Source organism: Bombina bombina, chromosome 9, assembly GCF_027579735.1.
Source record: "Bombina bombina isolate aBomBom1 chromosome 9, aBomBom1.pri, whole genome shotgun sequence".
NCBI classification, from domain to species: Eukaryota; Metazoa; Chordata; class Amphibia; order Anura; family Bombinatoridae; genus Bombina; species Bombina bombina.
The window spans coordinates 125,375,806-125,398,784 of NC_069507.1; the positions used below are offsets into that span (position 1 = coordinate 125,375,806).

Sequence of the window (22,979 nt, forward strand, 5' to 3'; positions counted from 1 at the left end):
GGATAAAAAATTAGGCTTAGATTGCTTTATAATAGACTGGATCCCAAGGCAACAGTTTGTCAGTCAAAATTCAGCACAGAGTTCCCTTTTTTTTCCTCTTGCCTGAGGTTACATCACGCGGTATAACCTTACCCATTTTTATTCTAATCATCAGTGAAATTAGGATGATAGGCCCTTCAGAAGCTTGTCCCTGATTGGTTATTTGGGATACGCCTCCCTAATTGGCTACTGGGAAATTTCATTTTCAACAGCCAAATGCCTTTTGGCTGTAATACTGGATTTAGGCCTTAGGAGGCAGCAAAGACAAACAGTTTCATTTTTAACATTGCTAACAGTAAACTATATCATGTATATTTTTATTCAATATACTATATTTTCCAGTATTAACAAGTCACATGCTCCATGTGTATTGGACTATGTCACACCATTTATCCTGATTATGTTTATAGGATACATCTGTAGTTTATTTAATGTTACTCACAGATACCCTGAAAAATTGGAAGATCCAGAAAGTCTCCCTTTGTTTTAAAAGCAACTCACTATTACCTCCCCTTCTAGGGGTTTATAACTTGGTACCTAAGTTGGGTAACCTGATGCCCTAGTTTAAAAAAGTGACATGAAACAGGGCTGTGATGACTTTGCATCAAATATTGCTTTTGTGCTCAGTTATGTGATCACGTGGACTCCCCCACATAGACACGCCCACATGAGAATTTAATTAAGTATACAATAAAACTAGCATTACATGTAAAAGGATTGTGGAAGTAATATTTATGACCAGTATGAGAATGTTAAAAATATGGGCTTTTAATGATGGAACTACAATTGATACAACCCAAGCAAGGGAAACAACCTAAGTTTTTCTTAAAGCTATAAGTTTGTGTGCTGATGGTACCTACACCAATATCTGCTTTGACTAAGACATCTCTTAGGCTCTTACTTCTCTTATAGGCTGACATCGGAAATTATTGAAATTCCTCTATATTAGGATTACATTTGCTCAATATATCCCAATGTTTCCGTATGGTTTTTGATATCATTGTACTTTGTTTGGAAAATTCAGAGATGAAACACATTCGTTTTGAGTCTTTTTTGGCCCTTTAGATTTAAGTAGACTTCCTCTCTGAATTGACCGACCATCATCAATAACTTCATCAATTAATTGTTTGGGGCATCCCCTCTCTAAAAATTCGCCCACCCATACACCAAAGATATTGTCAATGTAGCGCCACCAAGTGGCGCCACATTGATTGAACAGTCTGTTCTCAAAAACAAATTTCTCTTCAAAGGTATTCATGTATATGTTAGCGTAATTAGGGGCGACATTGGATCCCATGGCCGTACCCTGCAACTGAAGGGAAAATAGGTTCTCAAAAAGAAAATAATTGTTGTATAAAATGATCTCTAAAAGTTATAGAATAAAGTGAATCTGACCAGCACTGTGAGTACCTATAGACTCTAAAGAATATCTCACAGCACCTAAACCACTTCTGTGTGTTATTGCAGTGTATAGACTTGTGACATCTAAACTAAACATTATAAATGTATCTGTGGTGAGCTGGAGATCATTTAGTTTATTCAAAAAGTAATTTCTATTGTTGATAAAAGTGTTTGACTGCTCCACCAAAGGTCTCAAAATTCTATCCCAAAATATTGCCATGTTTGAAAAAACAGAACTTGTGCCCACAACTATGGGGCGACCTGGTGGAGCAGTCAAAGACTTATGAATCTTAGGGACATTACAGGGGTTAAAGGGTCTTTAGCAATCAGAAATTTAGAGGTCTTGTCATCAATAATTGCATTCCGTAAAGGTTGTTGTACCACAAAATAAATTTCTTTGACAATTTTAGAATTAGGGTTAGAGATTACCTGGGCATAGACTTTTTCATATTAAGTTGTTGTAAGATTTCACCTCTATAGTCTGACTTGTTAAGTACAACAGTGGCTCCGCCCTTATTGTCAGGCTTCAAGATGAAATCTTTAACAGGTACAGGTCTTTTTTTATTGCTGTGTACATTCTTATTCACTCTCAGTTGTAATTTGCATATATCAGCAAGAACCAGACGTTCAGACGTCTCAATACTATGATTGGTATTAGTAGGATAAAAATAACTTTTGTTGCGCAAGCCCATGTGTTTAATGCTGAGCAATTAGAAGGTGAGTGAGAATTAACCCTAACTTGTGAATCTTTAACAACATCAATTTTTGTAACAGCAACCTTAGAGCTGTGATTTATGGGGCCATTGGGCAAATTTGAGTGCCAATACTTAAGTCTCATATTCCTGAAAAAACTAAAAAAATCGTTGTGTAAGTTGAAAACATTACAGTCATTAAGAGGGCAAAATGACAGACCTTTTTGTAGTAGCTCAGATTCAGTTGCAGACAGCTCAAAATCTGAAATGTTAACTATATCTTGTTGCGTGTCCTCATGGTACGGCGTGGTGCTTGCTTGCCATCCTTTGTCATTGGCGAATTGCCCATCTCGAGGCTGGTGATGTTTCCTGCCCCCTCGTCTGAAGCATGTCCGCCTTCTGCTTGAGAAAAATCAGAAGATTCAGTGCTGCTGTCGGTGGTGGGTGTCTGACGTCTATGACGTTGATTGAACCCGGAAGTGGTTCGTCTCTCTCTACCCTGGGGGTCGAAGATACATCGATACACTCAACCTAATGAGTAATCCTGCTCATCACGTAGGAACTTTGATCTTTTTCTTTCCTCAATGGTTTTACAAAGGTCAGTAATAATATTCTTATTATCCGTGAGTAATTTCTCACAAGCTTCTATAGGCATCATCTGCCGTAATTCAACTTCCAATTTGGTGACGGAATCTTTCAAGGTGTTAATGTCCTTTTGAAGGTATTCCACCGTAAGGACAATAATATCAAGGGAACACTTGTTAAGTATTTGCTCAAATTTGCGACAATATTCCTGATTTTCTCTGAGCAGGGTAGGGCGTGTGTTCCTCCTAAGGCCCTAGGGATGCATTTCACTCTGAAATGGTTGTAGCATGTAAATCATATGCCAGATACTTTTTGGTCAGTTTTTGATACTGGGTATTGGAAATATCTGCAGGTGCTGTGTGCAAAAAACTTCTAGAGCCTTTCACCAATGTAGTAATTCTGGAGGCTTCAAAGTCAGTATATGTAAAAGTCTGAAGTCCACTATTATCTTCATCTGTGAGCATTTTGGTTGTGTGGGTGTGCAGGGAATACAGCAGTTATATATAACAGTCCCACATGCTCTAGCGGTCCCTTGGGATTTCGGACTGGCATACCTGTTTCCTCCGTTTGCTCTCCTTCCATGAGTTATTGCTCGTATCAAGCAGGAGAGAGCGTCTGTGATTTAAAAAGCTCCTGTCTGGCCTCGCAGGATCTGGTTTGCAAATCTGGTGAAGATGTCATCTCTTCCACCTTGAAAGTTACCTCTGAGGAAGGACCTTCTAATTCAGGGTCCATTCCTCCATCCAAATCTAGATTCTCTGAAGCTGACTGCTTGGAGATTGAACACCTAGTCCTGTCTAGACGTAGTTTTTAAGAGGCAGTCATTGATACTATGCTTCAGGCTCGTAAACCTGTTACTCGTAGGATTTACCTTAGGATATGGCGTAAATACCTTTTTGGATGTGAAGCTAAAGGTTTTTCTTGGAGTCGGGTGATGATTCCCAGAATTTTATCTTTTCTTCAGATGGCCTGGAGAAAGATTTGTCAGTCTGAAAGGTCAGATTTTTGCTCTGTCTATCTTTTTGCACAAACGTCTGGCAGAATTACCAGATGTTCAAGCCTTTGCTCAGGCCCTGGTCAGAATAAGGCATGTGTTTAAACCTGTTGCTCCTCCTTGGAGCCTTAACCTAGTGCTTAAAGTTTTGCAGCAGGCTCCATTTGAGCTGATGCATGTTGTTGATATAAAATTGTTATCTTGAAAGGTTTTGTTTCTTCTTGCTATTTCTTCCACTCACAGAGTTTCTGAACTTTCAGCTCTGCAGTGTGATTCCCTGTACCTTATTTTTCATGCAGATAAGGTGGTCCTTCATACTAAATTGGGGTTTCTCCCTAAGGTGATGTTGGATCGAAAGATTAATCAGGAAATTGTTGTTCCTTCTTTTTGTCCTAATCCTTCTTCTCATAAGGAACATCTTTTGCATAACTTGGATGTTGTGCATGCTCTAAAATTTTACTTACAAGCTACTAAAGAGTTTCGGCAATCTTTTGCCCTGTTTGTTGTTTTCTCTGGAAAGCGTAAGAGTCAGAAGACCACTTCTACTACTCTTTCCCTCTGGTTAAGAAGTATGATTCATTTTGCTTATGAGACTGCTGGACAGCAGCCTTCTGAGAGAATTATGACTCATTCCACTAGGGCTGTCTCCTCTTCTTGGGCTTTCAAAAATGAAATTTCTGTGGAACAGATTTGCAAGGCGGCAACATGGTCCTCTTTGCATACTTTTTCCAAATTCTACAAATTTGACACTTTTGCCTCGGCTGAGGCCTCTTTTGGGAGAAAGGTTCTTCAAGCAGTGGTGCCTTCTGTTTAGGTCCTCCTGCCTTGATCTCCCTCCCTTTTCATTCTGTGTCCTCTAGCTTGGGTATTGGTTCCCACTAAAAATTGGAATGACATTGTGGACTCTCCATGCCATAGAAAAGAAAACAAAATTTATGCTTACCTGATCATTTTTTCTTTCTTTCTGGGCATGGAGAGTCCACAACCCCGCCATCTTTTTAAATTATAAGTCGGCAGTTTTTTTTTAGTAAACCTCAGGCATCTTTTCACCCTTGTGTTCCTTCTTTTTCCATTTTCCTTCGGCTGAATGACTGGGGATTATGGGTAAGGGAAGTTACACTTAACAGCTTTGCTGGGGTGCTCTTTGCCTCCTCCTGCTGGCCAGGATTTGAATATCCCACTAGAAATTGGAATAACGTTGTGGACTCTCCATGCCCGGAAAGAAAGAAATTTATCAGGTAAGCATAAATTTTGTTTTTTGCCAAAATAAATGCGGGTGATGTATCTCACCACCTCTGTTTCTGCTTCTTAAATTTGCAGCTGGCATACTCTTCCCCTAGGTATACACAATCACTTGCCAATATAAGATGAGCTCTTACAGTTCTTTCAGCTGTACTTGAGGACAGGAACAATCCTACAATGAATGTTCATGTTATTAGCACATGAACATCCATTTAAAAAAACTTATACATTTAAAGGACTCTCTTTCAGATGCCTCAAGTAAGAAAATAGGTGTATGAATTATCTCTTAAAAAGATTTAATCTTTTGTTTCAGAATAGTTTTACACTTTTAAATAACATAAAGTTCTATTATTTCTAATATTACCCTTAAAATGTGAACTAAAATCAATGATGAATATCTCATGGGTAATAGCATAACTATGTATTGTGTGTAATATCTGCATCATGTGTAAATTAGATTATAAAGTAGCTAATAAATGTAATTTATTATTGATGATAATTCCTTTATATCTCAACTAGTAATACTAATTTTTCTTTTTCAGAATTTGTGCGTATGATGTCTCGTTAAAGGATTCCATACCTAGATGGATATAAAGAACTCTGTGAAAAATGGAAAAACATGCCTTTAGCAGCTGCATAATATAAGCATCATATATGACATTTGTATGTTTAATAAAAGTGACATTTATGTGTATATATACATGCAATCACTTTGTAGAGAATAGTTATTTCTGAATATGCAATGAGTATCACAATATTTATTAATGCTTGTGGTATTTTATTCTGTAATGCTTGTAGTATTGTACTTTGTAAATGGGATACTGTATTTATACTTGAACAATGATGGTGGGCTATGAGATGTAATGTAGTAGTTAATGAAATACTGAACCATAATTTGAAAATACTAACACATGATACAAGTAGTATGCCATGCAAAGAGTGACACAGAGAGAACACATCAGTGAGATATTTCCAGATAATTTAAAAAACGATGAGAAACAACTATTGTGTGTACATTTTTATTCAATGAAGAATGCACATATAATCCAGTAAATATGTTTCAAGACAAAGTTTTAATATCACACCACAATGGGTAATGGCTGAGTAGCAGCATGAAAAATAATACATTTTCGCTTACCTGATAAATTCATTTATTTCATGATGGTGAGAGTCCACAAGCCATCACATGTGGGATTAAAGTCCAGCCCTACAGGAGGAGGCAAAACACCCCATACAATTACATTGTCACATAAATGGACAATAGAAAGGAGAAAGTAGGAAAGGAAAAGCAGAGTAAAATAAGTGCAAACTGGTAACCAAGTTAAGGTTCCACAGAGGGGAAGTAGGCCTGATAACTGGTCTTATACTGACCAAATCTTGAACAAAGACTTGAATGTCAGAAGTCTCAAAATCTTCTTCTGATACAAAACTTAAAGGGCAGAAATGTGGCCTTTATGGGAACTGGCAGATAAACCCTAATCCCTGCTAATAGGCATCTTTCAAGTCTATGGTAGACATACATTTACCCTCCTGCACTAAAGGTTATATGTATGTCTATATTTAGTGAGTAACGTCTCCATTTTAAAGTTTGAACTTTCAGAAATGTGTTCAAAATTTTAAGATCCAAGATCAGCCTTTAAGTCACTTCTTTCTTAGGAACAATGAAAAAAGCTTAAAAAGAACCTCTGAATCTGTTCCCACAAGAGAATCTGGTAATCATTCTTATTGCTTCTAGGTATGTTACACATGGCAAGAAAGCTCTTGTGTTTAAATGATCTTTTGGAATAAGTGACTTGAGAAATCTTTCTCGAGGAGGGTGAGACCAAAAGCCTATATAGTACCTCTAGGAAATTATTTTTCAGTACCCAAGGAACTTGAACAGGATTTTCTCCAATCCTCCTTAAAATAGTATGGTCTGTCCCCCCACCAGAACTGAGTCTGTGTTGGGGGTCGCACCTTCATGCTGATTTGGAGAAAGGGACAGGCTTTTTTTTTTTGTTTGTTTGGACTTAAACCAAGAGCAAAAAGGCTTCCATGTAGACTTGGAGGTGTCTAAATTCTGAGACATGGAAAATAATGATCTTTACATCTCGGAATGACAAAGAAAGCTCCTTTACCTCCAATGACTAGCAATTCAGTGCAGGCGCAAACAAGATCATTCCCTGAAATTGCAGGGAAAGAAGACTGCCTTTACATATTATGGTGAAATCAGTATAATTCCAGCCTCCAAATTCAACCGCTGCAGCTCAAATGAGACTGCTCGAACTCTTGACCAACCTCAAGCGATCCTGAATCATATCAAGGGAAGCTTCTTGGGAAATAAGGTCAGAGATGCTTTCACACTATACTGCAGTAGCTGCAGATACACATCTGGAGGAAACATATAGCATGCCAACTGAAAGGACCTTCTGAGGAAACCTTAAAGTTTTTTGGCCATTGAACCTTCAAAAGAAGTACTGGTAGTCCGCATAATAAAAGTGAAAATAAATAGCACTGTTCATCTTTGGAATAGTCTCTCATGCCTCCAATTTTTCAGAGGAAACATGTTTGTTTGTTTTTTATTAAATGTATATTTTTATTGAGGTTTTCAACAAGCACAATAATAAAATCATGTACATCAAGTATTAGTAGTGACATATCGCCGGGTGTTACAGTATTAAGATATCTTAACAATAAAAAAAATTGAACAATATAAATGTTATAGTACACACTGAAATCAAAACCTCTTTTTAACAAGTGTAATTTCCTCCAATTACACAAGGGGCCATTCATGAACCCTAAGACATTTTAAGAACTATAGAGGAGGAATTCTTTCCTATGTATGAGTAATATGGTGAAATATGGAGATAAGTTACAATGAATTCAAAAGCTGCAGTTTGACTTGTAATTTACTCATAGAAAAAAGTAGTTGAGGTGCGGCATAGACAAGAAGAGCTGCATAGTAAACCCTCTCAATTTAGGAGGTTCATTATATGAAGGGGGGAGGTAGGAGGTGGTAAATTGAGTGTGACAGGCAAAATATATCAGAGAATAGTGTCACCCAAAAAATGCAAGGGAAGCTGTGGTATCATAACTCAAAGTGAACAAGCTTCGATAAAACAGAGCTTCATATCTACATGAAAAGTCTCATGATCCCTTGGGTTACTAGTGGATATATAAAAATGAATTAATTGCATATTGGACCAATGTTATACCTGGTATACTAGAACCTAAAAACTCAGTAAAGAAATTTGACTTGAGTTAGGTAGCTCAGTTAGGATATTATGAGTAGTGATGTCCCGAACTGTTCGCCCGCGAACGGTTCCCTGTGAACATAGCTTGTTCGCGTTTATGGGCGAACACATGTCGATGTTCGATCCGCCCCTATGTGTCATCATTGTGGAAACTTTGACCCTTTATGTCACAGCCGCCTGACACATTAGAGCCAATCAACATCAGACACTCCCTCACAGACCCTCCCAGCTACTCGGAATCCGCCATTTTAGACTCATAACGACCTTGCTTTCTTAATGAGAGGACGTGTTGTGTTTTTACTCCTGACATTAATAGGAAAAACATAGCTAGGCTAGTGTATTTACAGTCCAGAAGGACTCCACTCATCTCTGCTGCAAGCACAGCACCCCAAAAAGCACTTTTTAGGGCTATATTTCGTGCCGTTTTTTGGGGGGGGGGGTTCGTTTTTTTTTTATTAGCATTTGCCTGGCTTTCAGGCTGTGTGTTTAAGGCTCACAGCATATGCTGTGACTACTGCCACCACTGATATCTCCCTAACAACATTAGTTTAAATTTAACTAACCAAAAAATTTAATTATTTTTCTAGTGTAATTTTTTTTCATTTTCTATCAGACCAGTGTCACACAGCATATACTCTGGTTCATTGCTCTGTGCCAGCCAGCTGCCACCAGTGTTAATATCCGTTTATAACATTATTTTAAATTTAAAAAAAAATAAATATATATTTTGCTAGTGTAATCTAATTACATTTACTATCAGGCCTGTGTCTGTCAGGCTCACTCAGCATTAATATACCTCATTTTTTTCAGTCTTTTGGTTAATTGGTCTGTGCCAGGCAGCCACCCAGCACTCATATCTATTCTTCTTCACCTTAATTTTAATATAAAAAAAAAAAGTTTAAATTTGTTTGCTAGTGCAATCTAATATAATTTTCTTTCCGACCTGTGTGTTTTGCTGACATACAGAGCCTACTGTGTTTACTTGCTGCCTTCCCTAGTCTATGAGCCACGACTCATATGTGTTTAACCTTTTTTTAATTCCCCCCCCCCCCCCAAAAAAAATAATTTCAATCATTTTTCTAGTGTAATCTAATAGTATTTTCTATCAGGCGTGTGTGTATCTGACTTACAGAGCCTACTGTTTTTAATAGCTGCCCTTCCAAGGCTATCAGCCACGACTCATATGTATGTGCTTAACCTTTTTCTTTAAATTGCCAACAAAAAGTCTTTAAATCATTATGCTAGTGTAATCTAATTGTATTTTCTATCAGGCCTGTGTCTAACTGTCTATCTGACTTACACAGCATACTGTTGTTAATTGCTGCCCTACGTAGCAGCCAGCCAGTGCGACCACTCATAGAGTCATATGTGCATTGCACTTCTTAACATAATTTTAATATTAAAATCTAAAATTGAATTGCATTTACCTCCTGTCTGCCACTGCCATCCTTTTGTGCCAGGCCGTCTAGCCAACTATTTACACCAATCATAATTGTTGTCACAGACAGTATAGTTACTAATTAAAATTTAAAAAAATTTGATTGTTGATCTTAATCAGTTTGCTCGTGCCCTAGAATTGCACTTTTCTACTGCCTTCCAAGCCTGTGTGCCAGGCCTACTTGAAAAATATTTACACCAATCATATTTGTTGTGACAGTATTCTTAAAAATTAAAATTTTTGGTAATAGTTGTTGAGAATCCTCAGTTTGCTGGTGCCATTGAATAGCACTTTCCTCCTGCCTTGCAGCCTGCTGTGAGCCAGGCCCACCTAGCCAATTGTTGCCAGCAATCATATTTCTTTTAACAGTATTGCAAAAATTGTCAATCATCACTGTTTTGACTGTCAGTAATCAGTCTCCTAGTGTCCTTGAATTGCATCTACCTCCTGCCTGCCAGCCTTTTGTGCCAGGCCGTCTTGCCAACTATTTACACCAATCATAATTTTTTGTCACAGTATAGTTACTAATTAAAATTAAAAAATTCTTGATTGTTGATGATCTTAATCCTCAGTTTGCTTGTGCTCTAGAATTGCACTTTTCTACAGCCTTCTAAGCCTGTGTGCCAGGCCTACTTGAAAAATATTTACACCAATCATATTTGTTGTCACAGTATTCTTAGTAATTAAAAATTAAAATTTTTGTTAATAGTTGTTGTGAATCCTCAGTTTGCTGGTGCCAGTGAATTGCACTTTCCTCCTGCCTTGCAGCCTGCTGTGTGCCCGGCCCACCTAGCCAATTATTGCCAGCAATCATATTTCTTTTAACAGTATTGCAAAAATTGTCAATCATCACTGTTTTGACTGTCAGTAATCAGTCTCCTGAAAAAACTTGACTAGAGCACCATTTTACACTTAAAATGTTATCGTCACAATAGTGACTTCCTGTGGGAGGAGCAAGGAGGAAGGTGTGCATGCTCTGAGCTCCTGTGAAACCGGAGCTAATCCTAACACCTGACACCCCGCCACGAAGCCCTATTGCCGGGGCGAAAGATTTACCCGGCCTGGGGGACAGTAAAGCGTGGTATCAGGAAGTCACTGCACCCTAAGCATAAACGGGATGGAATTTATCTACTAAGAGGGAGAGTTAAAAGCTAACCGGAGAACAGTTACAGACAGCCGCCAGCACAGACTGCGGCAGTTACCCTGGGCCAAATTGGACACCGAGGTCTGGAGATCCGAGGAGCAGTGGAGGATTCGGTGTGGGAGACTGCCCTGAGCACCGCTTGCAACACAGACCAGGAAGCGGCTGAACTCCCCCCCCATACTGGTAAGACGGCCAGTTGTGACGACGTCATAACTGCCAGACGGCGCAGCAGCGGGGAACAACCACATGAGAGTACAGGCGAAAGCTGCATTGCTCGAACTGAAACTTATCGGAGGAATCACATCAAAGACCCCCCGGGTGGGGTAAAGTTCAGACGGAACCAGCAAGTGAGTGGCCGTGAAGCAATGGGGGGGTAAGTAAGCGCACAAAAAGTCTGAATTTACGAAAGTTTGGTATAAAGAGAAAGATTGACTTTGATTTGGATTAAGGCCTGGGGTGTTAACTACGACAAGTAGAGTATAAGAGAGGCCCAGGACTACATATAACCCAGGGCTAGACTGGTGGCTGTCGCTCCTTAAAGTGAGATATTTAAAAGTACATCGGTAGACTCTGGAACACCTAATAGATATCTCTAAGACATACGCTTTCACAGTGCACCCCCTTTCTTTAAACTTTTTACTTTGGAAAAGTACAGCCATCAAAATAAGATAAGATTGGTGCCCACAGCTTAACAGAATAAAGCGTGAATATTGAGATAGAGGTTTTCTGAGACAAAAGGCAGCAGTATTAATCTGAAGCACAGGGGTACTAACTATAGACTGTATGGAGCCTGGTATGTGAATTGTGTAAAGAAACATAAAGAACACAGGCCGAGAGGAGGTGGAATTGAATGCAGTATCTATACTTTGGATGTGCTAAATGGAACTGTGCAAAGGTGTTATCAGAAAAAGACTGTAATCTTCCCCAGTTTAGAGACAATAATTCTTTACGTGGCTGATAGATGATCACAGTCCACAGCTGAAATATAGTGCTTAAATAAGGACAGTTAATTAGCAAAGGCTTTCAGTAACATTGTACACACATTGATAAGAAAAGGCAAGCTCAAATTTAGCCAAAAGCATTTGGAGTAAAGTGCCTGATTACTGTCGCTATTTTTTGATGTTAACCTGGATCTACAAAAGGTGTAGATAAAATGAAAATTACAATTGTGTTATTTGTAAGGAAGTCATAGGTATTATTCACTGCAGTATTAGTCTTTAGGGACAATAAGGAATTAAGTATAGAACGTAACTGATTTACTGCAGTACTGTGACAGATAGCAGAAGCAAAGAATAGGCTGGGTTTAACGAAGACGGGTATGCAGGAGATTGACTCCAAGTAATCTGTATGCTGAGGCACTTTTGGTAAAATTACTGCAGTTGATTGTATTATGTCTATTTTCTAAGATATTTGATACTTGATAACCTTGAAAAGTGCATGTAAATATAAGTTAAAAATTGCAGTATCTGTAAGGGGTTGGTAACTACCGATAAAACAGTACCAAGGAGTAGTCAAAATAAATAATCTAAGTACGGGTCATAACTGATTTACTGTCTGGAGCCCATTGGTTTTTGGGAAGCTAAAAGAGACATTTGGTGTAATATTTTGCATATAGGAACAGGAGGGGTAGACGTAGTTTCTCTTAAAATCACTGAGGCAGATGGTAGCGTTAGTATTCTGAGCTACTAAGATCACTGCAAGGGAAAACTAAGCATTTAAATCTAAAGAATAGGTAGGGACCTTACATGGTAGAAAAAGAACAGGGTATTTGTACGTTACAAAAAGGGCCTGAGTAACAATAGAGCGCAAGTAAAAATAGTTGGGAATAAGAAAAAAACATACAAATGGAAAAATATATTACAAATGTGAAAAATAAATCACCAGCAATGCCACTGAAAAGGGATAAAAGACAGAAAGCACAAAATGAAATTAGCACAGAATCTAATATTCAGAGCCCAGAGAGAAACCTAGAAACACAGCTCACAATAAATCAACTAGCAGATCTAATTTTACCTCAATTTGAAATAGTGAAAAAGGAGATTTCAGAATTATCTCAGGAAATCAGACAATTTTCAATCAGATTAACGGAGGTAGAAAATAGGGTGTCTGATGTAGAGGATAAACAAAATACTCAAGAGTCAATAGTGGCTAGGCACACGGATAAAATCAATGCACTACAGTCAAAGATAGAAGATTTGGAGGACAGGTCACGGCGGAGAAATATCCGTATAGTCGGTTTGCCCGAGACAAATGGGCAGGAAGATTTACTGACCTTTGGTGCAGTCACATTACCCAACCTATTAGGAATGCAATCTGATAAGGGGGCTCTGCAGGTGGAGAGAGCACATAGGATTGGATCGCTAAGACAATCTAGAGAGAGCAATACCAGGCCAAGAGTAATCATTATCAAATATTTGAACTTTCAGGATAAAGTCAGCATAATGCACCACTATAGGAAAATGAGAACACTTCTGATAGGTGACAAACCAATCTTGATTTTTCAGGACTTCTCGGTGGAGACATCGGGGAGAAGGTGTGCTATGGCACCGTACTGTACAGGGCTTATAAAAGCCGGGCTAAGAGCCACTATGAGATACCAAGCTAAAATTACGGTCCTGGGGATGGACGGTGTCATAGCACTCAACACGGTGGAAGAAGCAAAAGCTTTTTGCACCGAGAACAATATAGAACTGTAACGGTAACAGCTGGAAAGTTCTCTATGGGTTTGCCGAGAATGCAGAGATAAAAAGATGGAGATCAGAGAAATAGATGCAGTCGGGGGTGGGGGGGCCAGGCGACGGGAAATACATTTTCTTTTTTTTCTTTTTTTTTTCTTTTTTTTTTTTCCTTTATATTGTTTTAGTTGTGGATATTAAAAACAGATTAGTAAAGGATGAGTGGATCACTTAATTTTGTATCATGGAACGTGGGAGGGATAACCTCCCCCATAAAACGCAAGAATATTTTTAAAGTATTGAAAAAACAGAAACCAGACATTATATTTTTGCAAGAATTACACTTAAAAGCTGCCGAAATAGACAAGCTAAGAACTAATTGGCTTGCAGAAGTCATTGCCACCCCATGTGTGGCACGTAAGTGTAGGGTAGCAATATTATTCAATAGAAGTCTGGATTATGAGATATTAAAAGCAAAATTGGACCCGCAGGGCAGATTTATTAATATGCAAATCAAAATCGATGAAAGAATTTGGACCCTGTGCAACATATACGCACCCAATACATTTGAAATTAATTTTTGGCAACAGATAATAAAGGAGCTGACACCGTATTTAGGTCAGAATTTGATCATAGCAGGAGATATGAACACAACACCCTATCCTGATAGTGATAGATTCAAGACAGGTCATAGACAGACATATCAGAGGGAGGCAAGAATTTTTCGTAATGTTTTAAAAACCATCAAAGTCCAAGATATTTGGCGATTGCAGCTAAGTCGCATAGATGTTTCTCAAGAATAGACATGTTCTTAATAGATGAACACCTCTTAAAATATGAAATTAACACACACATAGAAGAGATAATATTATCGGACCACGCAATAATTAGTTTTAAGATACTATCTCATGACAGGGTGAGTAATAAGATAAATACTTTCAGATTCCCCGGATATATGTCCAAAAATACAAAATTTGTCAATTGGGTCTCAAACAAGTGGAAAGAATATATTGCAATGAACAGAGAGTATGATGATAAATTGGAGATTCTGTGGGAGGCAGGTAAAGCGGTCATACGTGGCGAGATAAAGGCGTATATGGTTAAGTTAAACCGCAAAAACAAGGCCAGAGAAGTTCAGTTGGCAAACCAAGTCAGAAAAGCATATACAATGTACCTAAATAGCCCTAATCGGGATAGGTGGGAAAAATATGCATATGCTAAAACAGAAAGGGAACAATTTATGAAAGAAAAACTGGCTAAAGAGGAGGCAAAGTGCAGGGCAAGATTCCAAGGACTGCAGGGAATTTCGGCAAAACATCTTGGCAAAATAACTAAGTTTCGCAAGAAATGTAATATAATCTCTACAATCAAGGAAGCCAAGAATGTGTACACTAGTCCTATAGCAATAAGAGAAAGACTCCTTCAATATTACCAAAAGCTATACGCGAAGGAGGAAATAAATAAGGAAGGTAAGCAACAATTCTGGGAACAGATAAAAACCCCTAAAGTTACCGCAGTAGCTTTACAACAGATAAATGCACCAATCTCTGAAGGAGAGGTGTTAAGAGCTATTCAAAAAGCTAAATCGGGAAAAGCACCTGGGCCAGACAGCCTTTCTGCCGAATTTTATAAGATGACTGTAGAAACAATAATAGGGACGCTAACTAAATTATACAATGGGTACTATATTAAGAACGATATGAAATCCCCATATTTTTCGGACGCAATTATATCATTACTATAAGTTATTGATGTCAAAAAAGACAAGTTATTGATTAAAAAAAGTAATACCAGATCTGATACATCCAGACCAGGTTGGGTTCATACCAGGAAGGAATTCTGTACGTAACATGAGAAGATTGTTAGCAATGGTGGATCATTTTTATTGGGTTGGACAGGGCACCTTAGGGAAGAGAAAGAATCAGATGGATAAAGATATCGCATTAGTAACAATAGACGCCGAAAAGGCATTTGATTCAATAGGATGGGACCATCTTTTTGTATCTTTGGAGAAGTTTGGTTTCTCGGGTGCCCTGCTCGATCTGATTAAAATGATTTATAAGAAACCCAAATCACAGCTGTTAATTAACGGGGAATTATCTAAGCCAATAGTCCTCGAAAGAGGAACGCGTCAAGGGTGCCCGCTCTCCCCTTTACTATTTGACATTGCGCTCGAACCTCTGGCGATATATATTAGACACAAATTAGTTCCAGTTAAGATAGGAGCAGAAAGTATGACGATCTCGCTGTATGCGGATGACATTTTATTTTTTTTGCACGACACGGTTACCAGTATCCCACAACTTCTACAATCGATCAAGAAATTCAGTTCATTTACAGGTTACAAAATAAATCCTGCAAAATCTGAAATTTTATGGATAAACAAAACTAAGTTAAGTCAAAATATAATTTTTAAAGAGGTTCAGTTCATTAATTACCTAGGGATCAAAATCGGGAGGAATCCAGGGGAGTGGTACCAGTTGAATTATAAAGAATTATTTGATAATATGGAAGCAGAAATAGGAAAGTGGAACGTGTATTATCTGTCAGTATCTGCACGCATAATACTGATAAAAACAATTTTCTTCCCTAAAATATTATTTCGTCTTCAGAACTTACCATTAGTGTTAAGAAGAAAGATATCGACATATATAACAGAGTGAGTTCAATATTTATTTGGGGCAAACGGAAGGCACGTATATCAATAGAAAAATTGAGTTATGCGAAAAAACATGGTGGATTTGCTCTCCCTAACATTAGGTACTATAATTATGTCACTTTGATTAAATTTGGATTAGATTGGTTGACCGAGTCAGAATACGTGACCTATTACAGATTGGAAACTGAGATGGTCAAACCCTTTAACCTGAAAGCAATACTACACTGTCCACATAAGAACCTACCAAGTAACGTGGTGAATTTAGTAACATTTACTAGCATAATCTGGGCATGGCAAAAATATTGTCATATAGTGGGACAAGAGTATCAGGTGTCAACATTGCTGCCGATTGTTGGGTGCGTAGATTTTTCACCAGGGTTACATAATAGGATTTTTTTTGAATGGCAAAGCATGGGTTTGAAATACTTCTCACAAATTAGAACAGGAATGGAGGGACCACTACGGACCTTTGAGAGTTTGGCGGCAGAATATAACCTACCCGCCAAACAGTTTTATACATATTTACAAGTAAGACACTATATAGAAACCCGCATCACGAGATATGGAGTGGACTGGAGACAGTCCATGATTGAGCCGGGTCTAAAAGTATATCAGGCAGGGATGCGCTCTATAGTGATATGGTATCAGAATATAATAAAGAAAGTAGGAATGTCACAAATAATTCTGAGCACGGAAAAATTTCTAAGATATTTTCCCTGTATACAAAGCGAAAACATAATAGATAGTATTAAGAGGGCGGAGGAAGCTACGGATAGAACCAGCTGGCGAGAGTCACAGGCAAAATTGATAAATAATTTTTACTTGACTCCAGAGAGAATTAGTGGCTGGGCCAGAGCAGTATCAATCAGTTGCTATAAATGTAATTACGCAAAAGCAAATCTGATGCATTGCTTATAGAGCTGCCCGAAACTACAGCAATTTTGGTTGAAAATACAGTTCTGGCTCAATAAATATTTAACTGATAAAATAAAACTGGAAGCAATACAGATATTCTTTCTTTATCAGACTGAAAATATAGGGGATAAAAGTCTTACAAATTTAGCTATCTTGGTAACCCGTAGTCTCATATTTCAGAAATGGAAACAGAAAGAGGCGCCAAGCATGAAGGAATTTATAAATAACATGAAATTCCAAATGATAGTGGAGAGGCAGGACTTGAAAAATACTGAGAAACATCATAAAAGGTACTTCAGCAAGTGGAAAAATTATATCGTGTCATGGCCAAGGGCATTTCAGCAGCAGTTTCTTGATCCTTTGCAAAGCTCAGTTCCTTTTTTAAATTTAGTAGTAGCAGGAATTTTACCGTCAAACTGGGTGGGGAGATAAGGGGACTCATCCATCTGGAATATCCACAGGGGAAAGGTATTAAACGGTTTTTTTTTTGGTTTTTTTTTCTTCTTTCTCAGTGTTTCTGTCGCTTTTGCCCCCCCCCCCCTCTTCTTTCCTTACCTGCAGCAAATGGGTGCCCCATGGATAAAAGTTGGGAGGGGCGGTGCTGCAGCGACTAAAGGTTGAGTTAGAAGTTATTGAGAAAGTAGTACTAACTGATCAGAATGAATATATGAAGGGGGCGAGAGAAGTAATGGATACATAGGGAGTATCCAGAGCATCCGAAAGGATGAAGATAAGAACATTAGATAGAATGTTCTAGCTAGCAGATACAGTAGGAGAGAATTAGTGGACATCTTGGAACTTTAAGATCTTATGATAAGATGGAAAGAGGAACGCCAAGAAGAAATTTAGCAGAGAAATTAAGAGAAATTAAGAAACAGTATCTCTCTCTTATATGTGAGAAAGGGTGAAAGTTGTAGAGGTATTAGAGGGTGACATAATAGACAGACTTTTTCATTTTAGGTTGAAGCGAAAAAACTGAATAGGAAATATGCATTTAGAGGGAAACGAACAGGGATGTCAAGTATTGTTCCACAAGGGTGACTTTAAGTAGGCTAGGTGCCGAAACTGTTATGATAATCTTTGGTACGTAGGCTGATGCCTGGCCAAGTGTTGTAAAAGATATTTGACGTGATTTATTGTTGTTTATTTGTTTTTCTTTTTTTTTTTTTTTTCCTTCTGGCTTTATATATTTCTTTTACTTCTTTCTGCAAACTGGTTTTCAAGAATGCTGTGCTTACTTAAAATTGTTACAATACAAATCATGGAATATGATAATAGTAGAACCTAATATGATAACGGATGGAAACGTGTCAATGTGGAGCTGCGTCTCCAATCATATGTAATATCTGAATGATTTTTCAATAAAACATTTGAAAACGAAAAAAAAAAAAAAAAAAAGTCTCCTAGTGTCCTTGAATTGCATTTACCTCCTGCCTGCCAGCCTTTTGTGCCAGGCCGTCTTGCCAACTATTTACACCAATCATAATTGTTGTCACAGTATAGTTACTAATTAAAATTAAAAAATTCTTGATTGTTGATGATCTTAATCCTCAGTTTGCTCGTGCCCTAGAATTGCACTTTTCTACTGCCTTCCAAGCCTGTGTGCCAGGCCTACTTGAAAAATATTTACACCAATCATATTTGTTGTCACAGTATTCTTAGTAATTAAAAATTAAAATTTTTGTTAATAGTTGTTGTGAATCCTCAGTTTGCTGGTGCCAGTGAATTGCACTTTCCTCCTGCCTTGCAGCCTGCTGTGTGCTAGGCCCACCTAGCCAATTATTGCCAGCAATCATATTTCTTTTAACAGTATTGCAAAAATTGTCAATCATCACTGTTTTGACTGTCAGTAATCAGTCTCCTAGTGTCCTTGAATTGCATCTACCTCCTGCCTGCCAGCCTTTTGTGCCAGGCCGTCTTGCCAACTATTTACACCAATCATAATTGTTGTCACAGTATAGTTACTAATTAAAATTAAAACTATTTTGATTGTTGATCTTAATCCTCAGTTTGCTTGTGCCATTGAATTGCACTTTTCTACTGCCTGCCAGCCTGTGTGCCAGGCCCAACTATCCCATTAGTGCCAGCAATCATATTTATTTTAACAGTATTGCAAAATTTGTCAATCATCACTGTTTTGACTGTCAATCTGCAGTCTACTAGTGCCCTCCTTGAATTGCATTTTCCTCCTGCCTGCCTGTGTGCCAGTCCCATCTAGCCAATTAGTGCCACCAATCATATTTATTGTAACAGGATTGGAATTTCTGTTAATCATAACTGTTTTGACTGTGATTCTTCAGTCTCCTAGTGCCATTGAATTGCAGTTTCCTTTCTCCCAGCATGTGTGCCAGACAGGCCCATTTGCCAACTAGTGCCAATCAATCATACTTGTTGTCACAGTACTTGTAATATTTTAAAAAACTAACAATTTCTGATTTTTAAAACATCTGTCTTTTTTGTTGTTGTCAGTCTCACAGCGTATACTGTGCCCACTTTCACAGTGCCACCACTCAATTGGTGTAATAGTATTGTTAGTGTCCATTTAAAAAAAAATGACAGGCAGAGGCAGGCCTCCCAGCAGGTTCCGTGGTCGTGGTCGTGGTGCTGTGATTCCTCTAGACACTACAAATATGCACATTGTTCAGACGCCGGGTGCCAGGGGGGACGCGAAAACTTCTGAGGAGGACATAGTTGAATGGCTAACACAGGACACCCAATCTTCTTCAGCTTCCGCTGCTAGTCCTCCTAACCTTGACGCACCATCTACGTCCAGCTGTGCTTTGGGCAGGTCTCAAGTGACCAGTGCCACTCCCCCGCCTGTCGCCACCACCAACACTAGCACTACAGCCGCTTCACTTGATCTGTCACAGGAGTTATTGACACATCATTTGGAAGAAATGAGTGATGCGCAACCATCATTGACAGAGGATGTAGATAATAGTGATCAGTCTCAGTCAGGCAGCATTACCGACATGGAGGTACGGTGTGATGATGATGATGATGTTGTACCCGCTGCTGCTTCCTTTCTTTATGTTTCAGATACAAGTGAAGCGGTTGATGATGATGTGTCGGTGGATGTCACGTGGGTGCCTGCTAGAAGAGAAGAAGAAGAGGGGGAAAGTTCAGATGGGGAGACAGGGAGGAGTAGTAGGAGGAGACGATTTGGAAGCATGGGGAGGTCGTCTCAAGGAGCTAGTGGCACAGTCAGACAGCATGCATCGTCACCAGGGGTCAGCCAGACAGCACGCCGATGCCCATCAACGCATGCTGTTGCCACCACCAGAATGCCGTCATCGCAGAGCTCAGCAGTGTGGAATTTTTTTTGTGTGTCTGCCTCTGACAACAGCGATGCCATTTGCAACCTGTGCCAAAAGAAACTGAGTCGTGGGAAGTCCAACAGCCACCTAGGTACAACTGCTTTGCGAAGGCACATGGTCTCCCATCACAAAGGCCGATGGGAACAACACATGAGTAGAAGCAGCACACAAAGTGAAAGCCCCCCTCCTCTTCCTGCTCCAGCATCTTCAGCCACGTCAACCAGTGCTGTCCTCCTTGCCCCCTCTCAACCATCCTCCACTCAGTCTCTCTTACGTAGCAGTTCCTGGTCATCTGCCCACAGTCAGGTGTCTGTCAAGGACATGTTTGAGCATAAGAAGCCAATTTCTCAAAGTCATCCCCTTGCCCGGCGTCTTACAGCTGGCTTGTCTGAACTCTTAGCCTGCCAGCTTTTACCATACAAGCTGGTGGAGTCTGATGCTTTCAAAAAATTTGTATCTATTGGGACACCGCAGTGGAAGGTACCTGGCAGAAATTTATTTTCACAAAAGGCAATCCCAAACCTGTACTCTGTTGTGAGAAAGGAAGTTATGGCATGTCTGGCACACAGCGTTGGGGCAAGGGTCCATATGACCACGGATAGCTGGTCTGCAAAGCATGGTCAGGGCAGGTATATCACCTACACTGCACATTGGGTAAACCTGCTGACTTCTGACAAGCATGGAATGCGTGGCTCTGCAGAAGAGTTGGTGACACCGCCACGACTTGCAGGCAGGCCTGCTGCTACCTCCTCTACTCCTCCTACTCCATCCTCTTCCATAACCTCTTCCTTGGCTGAGTCCTCTTCAACTTCTGCATCTTGCTCCACATCTATGGCACCCCCCAGCTCCCCAGGTACTATGCTACATCCCGGGTACGGCAATGTCACGCCGTTTTGGGGTTGACTTGCCTGAAAGCGGAGAGTCACACCGCACCAGCACTCCTGACCGCCCTGAACGCACAGGTGGATCAGTGGCTGACTCCGCACCAACTGGAGATTGGCAAGGTTGTTTCTGACAATGGAAGTAATTTGGTGGCGGCATTGAAATTGGGCAAGTTGACACATGTGCCGTGCATGGCACATGTGTGTGATCTAATTGTACAACGATTTGTCCATAAGTACCCAGGCTTACAGGACGTCCTGAAGCAGGCCAGGAAGGTGTGTGGCCATTTCAGGCGTTCCTACACGGCCATGGCGCACTTGTCCGATATCCAGCGTCGAAACAACCTGCCAGTGAGGCGCTTGATTTGCAACAGCCCGACACGGTGGAATGCAACACTCCTAATGTTTGACCGCCTGCTCCAACAAGAAAAAGCTGTTAATGAGTATTTGTATGACCGGGGTGCTAGGCCAGCCTCTGGGGGGCTGGGGATATTTTTTCCAAATTACTGGACGCTCATGCGCAATGCCTGTAGGCTCATGCGTCCTTTTGAGGAGGTGACAAACCTTGTCAGTCGCACCGAAGGCACCATCAGCGACATCATACCATTTGTTTTCTTCCTGGAGCGTGCCCTGCGAAGAGTGCTGGATCAGGCAGTAGATGAGCGTGAAGAGGAAGCGGGAGAGTTGTGGTGTCCATCACCCCCACAAACAGCCGAATCAGCATCACTTGCTGGACCTGCGGCAACGCAGGAAGAGGATTGTGAGGAAGAGGAGTCAGAGGAGGAATGTGGCTTTGAGGAGGAGGAGGAAGATCGAGCACAACAGTCATCCCAGGGTGCTCGTTGTTGTCACCTCTCTGGTACCCGTGGTGTTGTACGTGGCTGGGGGGAAGAAGATACCATCAGTGAGATCAGTGAGGAGGAGGAACGGGACATGATTAGCTCAGCATCCAACCTTGTTCAAATGGGTTATTTCATGCTGTCGTGCCTGTTGAGGGACCCTCGTATAAAAAAGCTGAAGGAGAACGACCTGTACTGGGTGTCCACACTCCTCGACCCCCGGTGTGGAGCGAAAACCTTACAGGAGAAATTCTCCCACCATCCCTTCGGAATAATTCCCTCGGCGATATGAGCTCTTCTGTACTTTCCTAGGACTGTCAATTCCTAATCTAACTTTATACAATTCATTAGAAAAATTAATTTAAAATTATACATAGAAACACAAAATCCTATGCTAAACCCCATTAGCAACATTTATACAATGGTCTTAAATATTGGGAAAGGTTCATGTATGAGTGTGTGAGTGTGGGTACACTAGATGGGTATGTGTGTAGTAAAATCTTTATTAAGAAAGTGTGAATTGTGCCTGTAAAACAAAAGTTATAATGGTTCACTGAAGTTCTTTGTTGTCATCTTTTGGCATCTGGTCCTTGCTTTTGGCATCTGGTCCTTGCTTTTGCTTTACCAAATCTCTCTCTCTTTGAACCATTTTGTTTTTTTCCAAGACCCTCAAAGGAATGAAAAAAAGATTAAAACCAGGCATATATTTACTTCACACTACAACACTCCATCTGCAGTAGAAACCACATTCACAGTTATTAACTTTAAGTTGGAAAGTGCCTCTGTTATTGCATCATCCCACTCGCACCCTTACTTAACTTATGTTGCTTGATTTATATGATTATTTACCCCTTTATGCTATATATATATAATTATTTTGGCCTAATGCACCATTTTACATCTCCATTGTGATACATTATACTTA

At 39.6% G+C, this 22,979-nt stretch overlaps 1 protein-coding gene across 1 annotated transcript in view; it reads left to right on the top strand.

The window, feature by feature from the left end:
- The window catches only part of LOC128640041 (calcium-binding protein 2-like), a 364,906-nt gene extending 359,246 nt beyond the window's left edge, over positions 1-5,660 (top strand). Inside the window, exon 6 of the mRNA XM_053692344.1 lies at positions 5,496-5,660. Coding sequence (XP_053548319.1) covers positions 5,496-5,521 — 26 coding nt within the window. The 3' untranslated portion in view covers positions 5,522-5,660. The remainder of the gene's footprint in view (positions 1-5,495) is intronic.
- The last annotated feature ends 17,319 nt before the right edge of the window (positions 5,661-22,979 follow it).